We start from the raw sequence: 16,001 nt of genomic DNA, 5'->3' as shown, positions 1-16,001 counted from the left end.
ACACACACACACACACACACACACACACACACACACACACACACACACACACACCTGGGATTACAGGCATGAGTCATCATGCCTGGCCTTTATTTTTTAAACCAGTTAATCAGTTTATTAACTTCAGTGTAGTATTTTGTTTTCATTCAGAAGACTATATCTTTAGCTTTTATTGTTTTACAAATGTCCTTGGGTTTTTGGGTTGTTGCTGTTTTGTTTTTTACAAACTTGTTTAACAAATTATAGAGTTCAAGGATATTATTTTATTCAGATCCTAGTTACTCAAAGCCTTAGAAATTTTCTAGATCTTATGTTATCAAATAGAACTTAGGTTTTATAAATATGTATTTGAGTCTTATAAATATGTGTTACGTTTCCTTTTCATGGCAGTTTTCTGCATATATAGAACTGTTGTAGGATCATGCGAATTTGAACCCTAACCAGGCTATTTAGCTTTCTTTTGTTCATGGCCACAGATGTTAACTAAATAGAATTAGAACATTTTGATATACTTGAGCAAATCTATTATTACTACTAGTGAAAACAGTTTAAAAGCATATGACTCACACAGGAGTTAGTTATGTCATCTTCAGATACGTTTATTACTTTTTTCCTTTGCAGTTATTATTTTTATGGAGGTGAAATTCATATAACATAAAATTAACTATTTTAAAGTTAACAATTAAAGTGACATTTAAGTACATTCACAGTGTTGTACAACCACCACCTCTACCTAGTTCCCAAACATTCTCACCCCAAAAGGAAACCCCACTTGCCTTTCCCCAGCTACTGGCAACTACCAATCTGCTTTCTATCTCTCTGGATTTACCTATTCTGGGAATTTCACATCTTTCTATCTCTTTGGATTTACCTATTCTGGGAATTCCATTGATTTCACAATGGAATCATACAATATGTGACATTTTGTTTTTGGCTTCTTTTACTTAGCATAATGTTTTCCAGGTTCATCCATGTCATAGCATGTATCAGTACTTCATTTTTTGTGGCTAAATAATATTCCATTTTATATATTTGTATCACAATTTATCCATTCTTTCACTGATGGACACTGGGGTTGTTTCTGCCTTTTGGCTATTATGAATAGTACAGCTATGAATATACATATACATGGATTTGTTTGAGTATCTGTTTAACTTTCTAAGGATCCATTAACCTTTTTCACAGAAGCTGCATCATTTTCCATTTCCACTAGCAGTTTATGAGAGTCCCATTATAGTATCTGCCAACTTTTATTTTCTGTGCTTTGGGGTTTGGTTTTGTTTTTTTAATCCCTTCAGTAGGTGTGAAGTTGTATCTCCTTATGGTTTTAATTTGCATTTCCCTGATGACTAATCATAGTAAGCATCTTTTAGTCTACTTAGTAGCCATTTATATATATATATATTTTTTTTTTTTTTGTGGACAGATGTGTGTCAAAGTCCTTTGCCCATTTTTAAATTGGATTGTTTGTATTTTTATTGTTAAGTTGTAAGAGTTCTTTAGATATACTAGACCCTTATCAGATAAATGATTTGCAATTATTTTCTCCCATTCTGTAGATTTTCTTTTTACTTTTATAATGATGACCATTGATATTTTTAATGTTGATAAAGTCCAATTTATCTATATTTTCTTTTATTACATATGCTTTTTTTCATACCTTAGAATTCATTGCCAAATACAAGATTGTGAAGATTTATCCTTATGTTTTCTTATAAGTTTTATGGTTTTAGTTCATATATATCATCGATCAGTTTTGAAATAATTTTTGTGTGTGAACTTCATTCTTTTGCATATGGATATCCAGTTGTCCCAAGACTAATTGTTGAAGAAAACATTCCTTTCCACTTAATAGTCTTGGCACTTTTACTGAAAATCAATTATCCGTAGATATATAGGTTTATCTCTGGATTCTCATTCCTGTTCTATTCATCTAAATGTCAGTTTTTACACAATGGCCACACTGTTTAGATGACTATAGCTTTGTAGTAAAAAAAAAAAAAAATGAAGTGTGAGTCCTCCAACTTTGTTCTTTTTCATTATTGTTTTGGCTATTTGAGAATTCTTGCAATTTCATGTGACTTGAAGCATTGACTTTTCCATTTATGTAAAAAAATAATAGACCATTGGGATTTTGATAGGAATTGCATTGAATTTGTAGATTGCTTTGGGTAGTATTTCGACATCTTAACAATATCAAGTCCTTCAATCTATGAACACAGAATTATTTTCCATATGCTTAGGTCTATTTTAATTTCTTTCAATGATATTCTATAGTTTTCAGTATACAAGTCTTTAATTTCCTGGGTTCAAATTATTTCTGGATGTTTTATTCTTTTGGATGCTATTGTAATTGAAATTATTTTATTTCATTTTCAGATTGTTCATTGCTGGTATACACAAACACAGCTGAATTTGGGGTGTTGATCTTATACTCTGCAACTTTACTGAGTTTACTAACTCTAGTTTTATTGTGGATTCTTTGGGATTTATATTTATTATTTTTGCTTCCTGACTATTGTAATGTATCTATGGTCTTTGCTTAGAAATCAAGATATAAAACTACATGTAGTTTTCCAGTTATAACCTCCTAACTAATCTTGCTTTTTTACTTGCTCCTTTGCAGTCTGTTCACATAACAGCTAGAGTAGCCCTTTAAAGTAATTATTCAGGTCATGTCATTTATGTGCACAGTTCTGCAGGCTTGTAATCAAAGTAAAATCTTAAATCTTGACAAAGTTCTACAAAGTCTTATCTGACCTGCCACTGGCCAGCTCTTTACCACTTTACCTCATGTTCGTTCCAGTCATAGTGACCTTGGCCTTCTTCCTGGAGCAGTCTATCTTAAGACCCTTTGAACTTTCTCTCTACCTGAAGCCCTCTTCCTCCAAATATTCCAATGCTTCATTATCTATTTCCTTAAGGTCTCTGCAAATGTCATCTCTTGAGAGTCTACCCTGGCCGCCCTACCTAAAATAGCAGCTAACATCATTCTTTATCTCCTCAGTCTACTTTATTTTTTCTTTAAACCCCTTATCTGACAGTATATAGAATAGAAATTTCCTGAAGATAGGTATTTTGTCTATTGTTCATCACTGAATCCTCAGCTCTTAGGATGATGTCAAGTTTAACAGGCACCTAATCAATGTTTGTTTGAATGAATGAATAAATGAAATTTCCTCAAGTAAAAGAAAAAAGAAACTAACATATGCCGAATAAGCTAAACATTGTTCTAGGCATTTGATATATGTTGTTCATGTTTAGTCTTCTTCATATACTTATGGGAATAGATAGTATCCCCACTGACCAACAAAGAAACTGAGACTTTAAAAAATAATTTACCCTAGCTAGGATTTAAAATGTTATATAGTACTTGATTCTAAAGGAAAGATTTTTTTCCTCTATCTTGTTGTTTTTAAATTATTAAATGTTCTATGTACTATAGAGAATACAAAGATAAACAATAAATGGTTATTTAAATTAAGCATGTAAGTTAGTACATAATTAAGTTTCAAATGAGTGATACTATCAATATGTTTTATAGTTAATTGAAAAATCATTAGGCCAAATGGAAATGTTTGGGACATAATAGGCCCAAAACCAAACACATTGATTCAATTAATTTTTGAACAGGTAAAAATCTAACTTTTAAATAGTAAGTAGAATTTGAATTGGTAGAGAGAAAGTACAAGGCTATTTTAGATACTGGAAGCAGCATAAGCAATGTGAAAAGCAAACTTACTAAAAGGATAAATAGGCCAGTCTCAGTGGTTCGTGCTTGTAATACCAACACTTTGAGAGGCCAAGGCAGGAGGATTGCTTGAGGCCAGGGGTTCAAGACTAGCCTAGGCAACAAAGTGAGACTCCATTTCTACAAAAAATAGAAAAATTAGCCAGGCATAATGGTGCGTGCCTGTAGTCTTACCCAGCTACTCAGGAGACTGACACAGGAGGGTCATTGGGCCCAGGAGTTTGAGGCTATGGTGAGCCATGATCATGCCACTGCACTCCAGCCTGGACAACAGAGTGAAACCCTGTCTTTAAAAAAAAAAAAAAAAAAGATGGTGGCGGAGGAGTGTTTGATAATAAAAGTCAGCAGGAAGTGAAAATGTTTAGGGATGCTGTGACATGGTTTGGGAAAAATAAGTTGGTGAATATGTTGTCAAGAACTTGAATTGCGAGGCGAATGTATCTAAGGTATTTGAATATTATAATTATTGGAGAGCTATAGAATAAAGATGATACTGAACGTTAGTGTGGGCAAAATGAATTTGGTTCTTAAGAGTATGAGCTTTGGCTGGGCATGGTGGCTCAAGCCTGTAATCCCAGCACTTTGGGAGGCCGAGGTGAGAGGATTGCCTGAGCCCAGGGTTTGAGACCAGCCTGGGCAACTTGACAAGACCCTGTCTCTATAATAAATCAAAAAAATAGCTGGGTGTGGTGGTACATGCCTGTAGTTCCACCTACTTGGAAAACTGAATTGGAAGGATCGCCTGAGCCCAGCAGGTCAAGGCTACAGTGGCCATGAGTATGCCACTGCACTCTAGCCTGGGTGACAAAGTGAGACTCCAACTCAAAAAAAAAAGAGAGTGAGCTTTGGAGTAAATATTAACTATTGTTATTTATATGATATTAAAATTTTCTCATTGCTTTATTGTGTGATATTTATTTTCATTTTCACGGCAACTCTGTGAGGTAGGTATTCTTATATCCAGTTTAATGATAGAGAAAACAAAGCCAAAGGGATCTTGTCATGCCCCAAATTCCCAGGTGACAGAACTGATCTGCTGATTCTAAGCCTTTTCTCTATGACTATAACTAAGAAACTAATGGAGTAATGGGATAACATGCTCAATCAAGTTTTAGGAAAATTATTCTAGTGGCATTCTGCAGAGTAAAACAAAGAAGGGAAAGGACCTGGAAGCAGGTTTATCAAGCTCTTGAAATAATTTAGATTTAGGCTTTATTAATGGAAAAGTTCTGTGCCAGGGCTATATCATTGATAATGAAAAGAAAAGATAATTAAAGAAGACATTATGGATTTTGTAGCTAACTAATATATTAATATTCTTTCAGCTGTATTTAAACTTGAAACAGATAGAAGTATATGGCCCTTGATAAGAATCTATCGAGGTGGCTTTCTTCTGATTGAATTTCTTTTTCTACTGGGCATCAACACATACGGTTGGAGACAGGCTGGAGTAAATCATGTACTCATCTTTGAACTTAATCCGAGAAGCAATTTGTCTCATCAACATCTCTTTGAGGTAATCAAAGCAAGACATAAGTCTCGTGAATATAGCTTGCCTTAGCTGCATAACTGGTTTAGGGGGTACTTAAATCCATCTGTTAGTTGAAGGGGATTATTGGCTTGATAACTAATCATTTTCTTACCTTTGTTTTATTAAAGGTATTTCTGAGTAATGGTAAAAGTAAAAATAACAATTCTCTCTTTTTGTCTTTCCCATTCTTTGCTAGATTGCTGGATTCCTTGGGATATTGTGGTGCCTGAGCCTTCTGGCATGCTTCTTTGCTCCAATTAGTGTCATTCCCACATATGTGTATCCACTTGCCCTTTATGGATTTATGGTTTTCTTTCTTATCAACCCCACTAAAACTTTCTATTATAAATCCCGGTTTTGGCTGCTTAAACTTCTGGTAAGTCCAGAAACTTGTGTACCATTTTTAGAACGGTATATTGATCTATGATAATTCTTGGTTTTAACCAAGGCTGCTGGGCTGTACAGCTGCAGAGGCCACGGATCACATTTTAGTTTATGTGAGTGGTGCCCCAGCTCCAAGGCAAGGAATACATTGGGACTGATAGCTCTGAAGTTGTGCCCTCAGAAAGGTATTCATGCATTTTTTTCCTCCTGAAACAGAATGTGATATGGCCAGATATTGAAATGATTTTGCAGATTATAATAATTTATTACAGCGGGCTTGGTGGCTCAGCCTGTAATCCCAGCGCTTTGGGAGGCTGAGGTGAGCGGATTGCCTGAGGCTGCAGGTTCGAGACCTGCCTGGGCAACTTGGTGAGACCTCATCTCTACAATAAATCAAAAAATTAGCCGGGCATGGTAGCATGCGCCTGTAGTTCCAGCTCCTTGGAAGGCTGAGGCGGAAGGATCGCTGGATCCCAGCAGGCTGAGGCTGCGGCCACTGCACTCCAGTCTGAGCGACATAGTGAGACTCCAACTCAAAAAAAAAAAATTATTACTTCATTATACAGATTATTTAGTCAGCTGTAATAACATGTAGAACTTTGTAGGTTTCCTTTTAAAAACAAAGATAGTAATGCTATTGTTTTCCTGTTAAATTGATATGAGGAGTGAATTTTATTTTAGGAAAGATTGGTTCTCCGACAGCAGTAGGAATATCTTGACAGCTCACCAATTTTAACTGTGGAAATTGACTTTGATTCTTGTTTATAGTAATTTTAATTATCTTCTTTCACTTTACCTGTTTCTTAATTATCTCAAAATCATTTTCAAAATGTCTCAGCAATAGAATGTAGATTTCCTGCAAAAATGTAAAGCTTTCTTCTGCAAAGATAACTCTGGGAGAGAACTTCTGTTTACTCCTAAATTAAACCAGCTTTATTCTGAAAATAATTGAGAATGCTTTCATATAATTATTCCTTAGTTTATAAATTATAGCTAACAATAAAATGAAGATGAGTGATTAAATTGGCCAATCTCTATACTAACTTTCAGATTTGTTATAATTTTTTCAATTCTTTTTCACCTTGTAAGTATACCTCCTTAAAGACTATAGTCTTTATTTTTCTTTTGTATGCCCTGTAGGGTTAGCAGAGTTTTTTCTTGTTGTTCTTGTTGTTAGCAATATATATCTAATTTTTTTTAATTTAAAGATGTAAAATATGGCTTTCTATTTTTTTTAAAAAAATCAGCACTTAACAATTAAAAGACAATTTGTGTTTCAATGAAAATAAGCATATATAGCAATTAGGAAAAGAAAATGACCCAAATCTCCTTGACTTTTTTTTCCCTCAAAGTTAATTGTTTATTTTTATTTCTTAATAGGAATTTCATTTTCCACCAAGATTTAAGAATCTCTCTCTTTTTCTTTCGTTTCATTTAAAAAAAGAAAAAAAAAACCACACAAATCTTTCCCTTTCAGTGTGCTGTATTAGGCCTAACTTTGGATTTGACTTCTGAGTGTGGAACTTAATATGTACAAGAGTATTTTGATCAGCCATATGTATATCATCACCTTTAATATGTTTTGTCATCTCCTAGCAGACATACTTTCTAGAGGATTTTTGTTGTTGGTGTTAAGATTATTTTGATCAAAGGCTTTTTGTTTTGAAGACAAGAAAAATTTGAACCATTCTTTTCTCTCTTGAGATTTATACTAAAAAAAAAATCACTGCCAGTTATTACAACAATATTAGATTACCTTTCTTATTTGAGACTGTTATTTTATTACTAGATTTTGTGGAGTTTTTAAACTGTGTTATTTGCATTAAAAATGAAGCATTGGCCGAGCGCGGTGGCTCATGCCTGTGATCCCAGCACTTTGGGAGGCAGAGGCGAGAGGATTGCCTGAGCCCACGAGGTTTAGACCAGCCTGGGCAACTTGGCGAGACCTCGTCTCTACAATAGACCAAAAAAAGAAAATTAGCTAGATGTAGTGGCACACGCCTGTGATTCCAGCTACTTGGAAGGCTGAGGTGGAAGGATCGCCTGTGCCTAGCAGGTCGAGGCAGTGGTGGCCATGAGTGTGCCACTGCACACCAGCCTAGGTGACAGTGAGACTCTGACTCAAAAATTTTTTTAAAAATGAAGCATCCTTCTGGCTACAAAGAGAAAGATTATAAACACCTACTAATTTCTTGCCTCAACTAATGTGAAAAATTCATAAAGTTCTTTTTAAATGAGATTTTGAAGATTCAGTAAACTCAGGTGTTAATATAATTGCATAATTGCAACAACAGGATAATATAGTTGTGTACATTGTATGCTAAGTGAGCATTTCCCCAATACATTATTCCTTTGTTTAATAACAGGCTGTGATTCATGCATGACCAGTTACTCTTATTAGCAGAATGATTCCCCATTGGGTAGACATTCATCAGTGCATCTGCTATGTGTTTATTAATAAATGAAGACTTGATGAAATAGGTTGGCATGATGGCATATTATTCCTGGAATAAACAGGAACAATAGAATAATAAAATGCATTGTCAGAAGCAGTGAAATACAGAAAGGAGCATTATGTTGTGTTTTTTTAATAAATAGTTATAAACAGAAAGAATGCTGCCACTTATAAATCATTTTAATATTAATTGACCTGTTGGCTTATTTTAATTTAAATCTCACTGAGAAAACTTGCCCTTAGACTTATTTCTAGTGGATTAACAAGAATGTTTCCTCTCTAGTCATGTTTTTCTGATACAACTTTTTAAAAACCTCATCCTAAAGCAAAAGACATTTCCTTCTTTCTTTTTTTTTCCTGTAATTTTTAGTGAGAAAAACACGTATGTCATTTGGACATAGTGGTAGGTACTGGGTACATTTATATCCATATTTATATTGGAATTTACAAAATTGATAAATGCTACCCACACCCAAGAAAAGCTAAACAATTTTTCATAATAAATTGATTTACTTTTTTTTTTTTTTTGAGTTGGAGTCTCACTCTGTCACCCAGACTGGAGTGCAGTGGCCGCTCCCGGCCACTGCAGCCTCGAACTGCTGGGCTCCGGCAATCCTTCCACCTCAGCCTTCCAAGTAGCTGGAACTATAGGCGCATGCTACCACGCCTGGCTCATTTTGATTTATTGTAGAGATGAGGTCTCGCCAAGTTGCCCAGGCGGGTCTCGAACCCGCAGGCTCAGGCAATCCACTCACCTCAGCCTCCCAAAGCGCTGTGATTACAGGCTGAGCCACCGAGCCCGGCTAGAAATTGATTTACTTTTATATGAATATTATCTTTCAAATTAATGCAGGTTATTTACATCTGTTAGATTATACATCCTCTCCCCAAATCTGTATTTGATTTAATTGGAAATTCGACTAGAAAGCACAAACAATGCCTCAGATTTTCTCAACAGTAATATCAACTTACTCTTATAGTAGGCTAATTAAAGCTTTTATTTTCATTAAAAAATTTTTTTTTGTAGAATCAGGGTCACTCCATGTTGTCAAGGATGGTCTCAAACTCTTGGTTTCAAGCAATTCTCCTACCTCAGCCTCCGAAAGTGCTGGTATTATAGACGTGGGCTACCACACCCAGTCTAATTAAATTGGAGTTCTTTTTATGTAATTTAGGAATCAGTTTTTACCAATATTTTCTTTAGTTGTATAATAAAATTTTTACATATTCCTGTTATAAGAAAAGAGATGTGTAATTTAATAATTACATGTATTTAATTTTTTAAATAACCCGTGAGGTTGGAACTGCTATTAATTCCCATTTTACAAACGAAGAAGCCTATGTTCAGAGAAGTTAATTACCTTGCCTAAAGTCACACAGCCAGTAAGTAATGAAAATAGTATATGAACCCAGGCAATCTGGTTTCATAATTGTGTTCTTAAACACTAACATTTAACGGTTAAAACCATTAGTTTCCTTATGTAAGATGTTTAATTTCATATGGTGGATCAAACTAGTAGAATATGTAAAAATCAAATTTAGAAAGGATGTGTTTATTCACAGCCTCTCAAAATCACAAATTTAACTTTCATCTTCTTAACTATCAGCATTGCTTAACAGATGATATTAGCATATTCTTTGTAATAACTTATTAGTAGCTTTTTTTTTGTATGAGTGATAAAACATCAGATATCCAGAAATGTCTAGAGACATACTATTTCTCCAGGAATTGTTATCATTTTAATCAAAATTGCAAGGTAGAAATGGAGAAGTTGAAAGGCCTAGCCAAAATAAGAAAAGAAGGGGCGAATTACAGGATTCTGAGATAAATCTAAAACGAATTTGACTATAAATATCAGGGAGTTGAGTATGATCTGTTTATTTTCTCCCTCTCGCCTTGCCTTTTACTAGTTCTTTTTTCTGTATTTCCGTGGCATTTTGTATGTTTCTCTATAACAACACCATATCATGCTGTAGTTATATTTTTAGGTATTTATTTGCCCAAATAAGCTGTAGGCCTTTGGGGGTAGAGACTGTAGACTGTTATAACATCTCTGTATTTTCACAATGCCTGATGTAAAATAAATAATAAATCTTTGTTGAATGCATGAATGACCATAATTCTATTCTTTTTGTCATTAGTTATATATCAACATTTACTACCCCTTCTTTTTTTCATTTTTTTCATCTCCTTTTTTTAAAAAAATGTTCTCTTCTCTCTGTTTCCCTTTATTTTCATGCTGCTTCCATCCTTTTCCAGTCCTGTCCCTCCATTCCGTTGTTTCACATCTAATGCATTATCTTCCTCTTCTGCCTTACAGAGATGTTCTGTATCAGCCAGGTTTTGAGGGTGGAGTTGGCAGACTGTGAGAGTAATGATAGTCTGTGTCATGTCAATTAGAAAGAAGAAATTTGCCCTAGGCTACCAATTTCATAAATGTCCATGACTAGATATTTGAGTTGGACTTTCTGATCCTTTGGTGTTGTATCCTAAATTATCCTCTTATTTCTGTTTGTGTGAATCCTTTGAGTCAATACTGCACCCTAGAGTGTCTTAAAATATTATAAAAGCTAGTACCAGAATCTCTTTGGGCATAGATAACTAACATCCTACCCTCTGTCTCCCCCAGTAAAAAAATTCTGCTGTATCTGGATCTTATGGTTGCAAGTAGTATAGCTTCTCTTTCTGGCTTGTTGGACTCATGGAAAGAGTATGAGCCATGGAACCAAAATATATCAGTTCCAGAAAATGATGCCTCAAAGCCTGCATTAAGTCCTGCAGACAACTGTTCTAGCTTCCATAGCTCCAAGACAGTGCCTGTCATAGATAGTTGATACCCAGGATTAGTTCATAACATAGCCACTTAGTCTCCCTAAAATAATAAGGAGAAATATTTAGAGAAAGAATAGAAAAAACCAACCAAGTTTGAGAAGACAGTCATGGACTCCCAGGTTGAGTATGTCTATGAGATGAATATAACTAGATGACTGGAAATTTAGACTCATCTTCTCAAAATTGCTGCTTAGTCAGAAATTCTTGTTCAGGAGTTCCATTTTCTCCTGTGTAAGATAGAAGAGGTCTAACAAGATGAGGATTAAGACTGTCTTTATCCCATCTTCACTTTACACAAGGCAGTCTGCACCATTGGAGCCTATTTCTGGCGATTACATTGGTATCTACTTCCCTTCTCTGCAATGCCATGATTTTCCTTTGTGTTGGTAAACAGACTTCAACAAGATTCATCAGGATGAGTTTATATAGGTCTTCTGTAAAATGGGGCTTTGAATAGTACCTAGCTCATAGAATTGTTATGAGGATTGAATTAATGCCTACGTAAGCCCTGAAGAAAATATACTGATGGATTACTGCTCAATACATTTAACTGTATACATTTATCATGTACTCAGAATAGTGGGAAGAGGGCTGATTTTTGTGGTGTAATTTCAAGATTATCAGTCACTGCCATGTGTACATTGTATGTATGTGTACACTGCCATGTGTACATTGGTGAAGTGAAAGTGACTTTGGTTAGACAATAAGGCAAGCCTCGGATGGTAGGCCATCCTTTCCTACCTGTCCTTTGTAAACAAAGAAGAACTTTGTATTCAGTTAGCTAAGATGGAGAACATTCTAGAAATGATCATAGCACTTGCCTCTCCAGCAAAACTTACTTTAGAGGCTAACATTAGACTTCCTCATAGTGCTTCTGCCTCTGCCACTCTCTCTGCTTTCAACTTCAAAGTAGTTATTCCTGCCTTTTTTCCTCCTTTATTTCCTTTCTTAGTTAGCTATTCAACTCATTCCCTGCAGTGCTAATTCTCAACCTAGCCATTCTTTCCAGGCCCCTGTGTTTATCTGTGATTGGTTATTGATTTCCGTTTTATCAACTAATGCAATCATGCTGAATGGTCATACATGAATTAGAGAAATTTGATATGACTTTTCTTGTTTCTGTGTTTTCTAATTCTTTTTCTTTCTCTCAGTTTCGAGTATTTACAGCTCCCTTCCATAAGGTAGGCTTTGCTGATTTCTGGCTGGCTGATCAGCTGAACAGCCTGTCAGTGATATTGATGGACCTGGAATATATGATCTGCTTCTACAGTTTGGAGCTCAAATGGGATGAAAGTAGGGGCCTGTTGCCAAATGATTCAGAAGGTAGGGTATGAATTTGCATCCATACTACTACATTCCCAGTGTAAACCAAGAAATATTGGGAAGGATAAATAAGAAAGTCAAGGACATGATGAAAACTCATATTACAGACTTAATTAAATGTACTTGGCACTCTGTTAGCAATTTCTTTATCTTAATTTGGCTTTTCAATTATGCATTAGGATTTTAGCCATCCATTTACCAAGAGAGTTACAGCTTACACTTAAAGAATTCTAAAACCATTTTTTAAAAAAATTTCTAGTACGTTGGTAGTTTATTGCAAATGCTTTAGTGCCAACAATTTTTCATCACAGTATTGCTCTGTAATGTTATGTAGCTACCAGTGATCAAAATACTTATTATTTAGAATTAGATCAAGTGCCTTGAGAAAGTTATAATTGCTTTAACTGCTTTTTAATTCTTACTGGGGTTCTTGTTTTTCTGCTCTTTTTCTCACTCTTAAGTTTATGCCAGGAGTTCAAGTCATTAAGTAACTTTGCCTTAACGACAAAGCTCTAACTTAGACTTATTATTTAATACCTGTAACACTAACAAAAGATAGTGAAGCCAGTGCCAACACATTTTTATTGATTGCTAGTGGATCATAACTTTGTTGTATGTTGACCATACTGTAATACATAACCAGAATTCAAAGAAAAGTTGATTTACCAACTCCGTTCTTCTCATTTAAAAGCACAAAGTTTGTTCTCGGTTTTTAAAAAGGGGAGCACCAGAACATGTGCTCTTGGGTGTATGATGTTATAGTGGTTTTATGTTCATGGTATTGTCCAGAGTCACTCTGATGTGTGCAAGTTTTCTTAGTGTTTCAAATTACAGAGCCAACCAGTTTTTCCCCCTTTGATTAGTATATTCATCTTCTAATTTTGTGATAGTTTTATCACACTCCAAAGAAAGTGATTGCAGGACAGATATCCATAAATCTGAGCAAGCAGACTTTCCACTAGTACCCACTACATATTTTACCTTCTCTCCTTGACTTACCTACCACTAAAACGCTTGTGAATATAATAGTTGCAAAGAAGAACATGATTCTGATTCCCCGACTTCTTGCTTTTTTGGACTTGGTAGTGGTTACACTAGATGGCTAAATGATGTGAACGAGTATCTTTTTTAACTACGATTTTTCTTCTTTGAAATCTTCACAGACCCAGGAATTTGCCACAAATATACTTATGGTGTGCGGGCCATTGTTCAGTGCATTCCTGCTTGGCTTCGCTTCATCCAGTGCCTGCGCCGATACCGAGACACAAAAAGGGCCTTTCCTCATTTAGTTAATGCTGGCAAATACTCCACAACTTTCTTCATGGTGACGTTTGCAGCCCTGTACAGCACTCACAAAGGTATTCTATGACTGACTCTGAAGAGATTTTTCGAAACCTGGATTTTTACTACTCAGATCTACTTCTTACTCTAGTTACTTTTCTGTTTGTCATGCTTTTTTTACCCACTGAAATTCCAGGTCCCTCAGTTATACCAGTCTCCTCTTAAACACAATTTTAGCCTCATCCCAATATCTACTGATAAGTACCATTGAAAAGAAGCACAATCTCCCAGAATAAGAAGGATTTGTGATGATATTTAAAAGCCTGAATTATGTTTAATGGGTTCAATCTGTGGATACCTTGGGTTTTCATTTGTTTTTAGGCTAACTCGTTCATTAATGAGGTTGGGAAATGGCTAGGTGAAAAAGAGTCCCTGTGGCAATCAAGTATATTTTTAATCGCTTTCCTTCACCAAGTAGTAAGAATTGTTTCCAGCCCATTTAACTGCAAATTGAGTTCTCTGATCCCTCTAGTTTCTCATCTCCATGGCAACCTGTTATTACTTGAGACTGCTCTTCTGTTGGGGAGAGAAAAAAAGCTTTTAAGTTCCGAGCCACATGCAGTCACTCCTTTTGAATTTTTAACCTTTTTATAAGAACTGTCAATCAACCTTACTTCCCTTTACTAAAATATATTCCTTCTTCATTTAAATCAATATCAGCCCACTCCTTAGACCCTGCATTTTCTCATTTGTGGGTGGTAAAGAAATGTTACTAATTGTAATTATTAGAGTTGTTTTTAAATACTTTGGTAAAAAATGTTTTCAGTGATTTTTTTAAATTGAGAGACTGTATTTTAGGAGTGTTTAGCCAGTACTACAAAGTTGCTACTTATCTAAAGTATGTCTGACAGTCATAAAAGATAAGGGCATTGCTTTAATAAGCCTTGAGATTTGGTCCAACAGAACATATTATGCCATACTTCCACTTTTTGTGGTACATTCTTGGGTAGAATAATATTGATAAATGTAGCCAAAAATTTTCTACCATATAGGCACTCTTGTTAAGTGATACCATTTAACTAAGTATGCCAGTGAAGGAAACACATTCCCAAAGCTCCCATAATTGTAACTCTTACTGAGGATGCTGTCTGTTAAAGCCAGGCATGCATTATGGTTATTACTAGAGAATTGATAATTTGGAAAACTGGTTTGATACATGGCATTGTAAGACTCCTTCTACTAAATCATAAAGAACCCTTTACTTTTCTTTCATCCCAAGTAAAAATGAGTAATATTTTTTGGTTGAATATTTTAGACATAACGTGTCTTTAACAGTTGATCCTCAAACAACTCAGGAGTTAAGGCTACCAACCTCCACACAGTCAAAAATCCACATATAACTTTTGACCCCCAAATTTAACTACTAATAGCTTACAGTTGACCAGAAGCCTTACTAATAGCCTTACTAATAACATAGTCGGTTAGCACATATTTGGTATGTCATATTATTGTATATAGTATTCTTATAATCAAGGAAGCTAGAGAAAAGGAAATATTATTAAGAAAATCGTAAGAAAGAGAAAATATATATACTATCATTAAGTAGAAGCAGATCATAATGAAGGTCTTCATTCTAGTCTTCTTCACATTGAGCAGATTGAGGAGGAGGCAGAAAAGGAGGGGTTCATTTTACTGTCTCGGGGTGGCAAAGGTAGAAGAAAACACATATAAGTGGACCTGCAGAGTTTAAACCTGTATTGTTTGAGGGTCAGCTGTATACTGGTAGCAATCAATAAGAAGCTGAAAATCTGAATTCCTCAAATCTATAAATGCTCCAAGCACTTCAAAAAAGTCCAAGCTAGAATAGTGAAGACAGTATTGTGTTCTTTTTTTGGTGGTGGTGGGGGGAGCCAAAGTCTTGCTCTATTGCCCTGGCTGGAATGCAGTGGCAAGATCTTGGCTTACTGCAGCCTGGAACTCCTGGGCTCAAGCAGTTTCCCCACCTCAGCTGCAGCCTGGAACTCCTGGGCTCAAGCCATTTCCCCACCTCAGCCTCCTGTGACTAGCCTGGCTTTGTGTGTGTGTGTGTGTGTGTGTGTGTGTGTGTGTGTGTCTGCTGAATCAGGGTCTCACTATATTGCCTAGGCTTGTCTGGAACTCCTGAACTCAAGCAATCCTCTGGCCTTGACCTCCAGTGCTGAAATTATAGGCATGGCCAACACACCTGGCACTATTGTGGTCTTAAGATATTTCTTGCTCATGTACTCCTTGAAAAAAATTTGTAAACTGTATTACCTCTTGGACATTTTAAGTTTATAACTGAAATTTTTCATCTTAAGTTAAATAATTGCCAAATATATCATACCTATATATATATATATATATACGTGTATATATATATATATATATATATTTTTTTTTTTTTTTTTTTTTTTTTTTAGAG

General features: G+C 35.3%; 1 protein-coding gene across 1 annotated transcript in view; it reads left to right on the top strand.

Annotated features, from left to right (window-relative positions):
* The window catches only part of XPR1 (xenotropic and polytropic retrovirus receptor 1), a 178,711-nt gene that overhangs the window by 125,390 nt on the left and 37,320 nt on the right, over positions 1 to 16,001 (top strand). The window contains exons 7-10 of the mRNA XM_021717230.1: positions 5,077 to 5,267; positions 5,479 to 5,658; positions 12,106 to 12,277; positions 13,441 to 13,635. Coding sequence (XP_021572905.1) covers positions 5,077 to 5,267; positions 5,479 to 5,658; positions 12,106 to 12,277; positions 13,441 to 13,635 — 738 coding nt within the window. The remainder of the gene's footprint in view (positions 1 to 5,076; positions 5,268 to 5,478; positions 5,659 to 12,105; positions 12,278 to 13,440; positions 13,636 to 16,001) is intronic.

This window comes from Carlito syrichta, unplaced genomic scaffold (assembly GCF_000164805.1).
Source record: "Carlito syrichta isolate Samal-C Ts95f unplaced genomic scaffold, Tarsius_syrichta-2.0.1 Scaffold309479, whole genome shotgun sequence".
Lineage (NCBI taxonomy): Eukaryota > Metazoa > Chordata > Mammalia > Primates > Tarsiidae > Carlito > Carlito syrichta.
The sequence above is the reverse complement of the archived record's forward strand: the minus strand, read 5'-3'. Positions and strand labels throughout refer to the sequence as shown.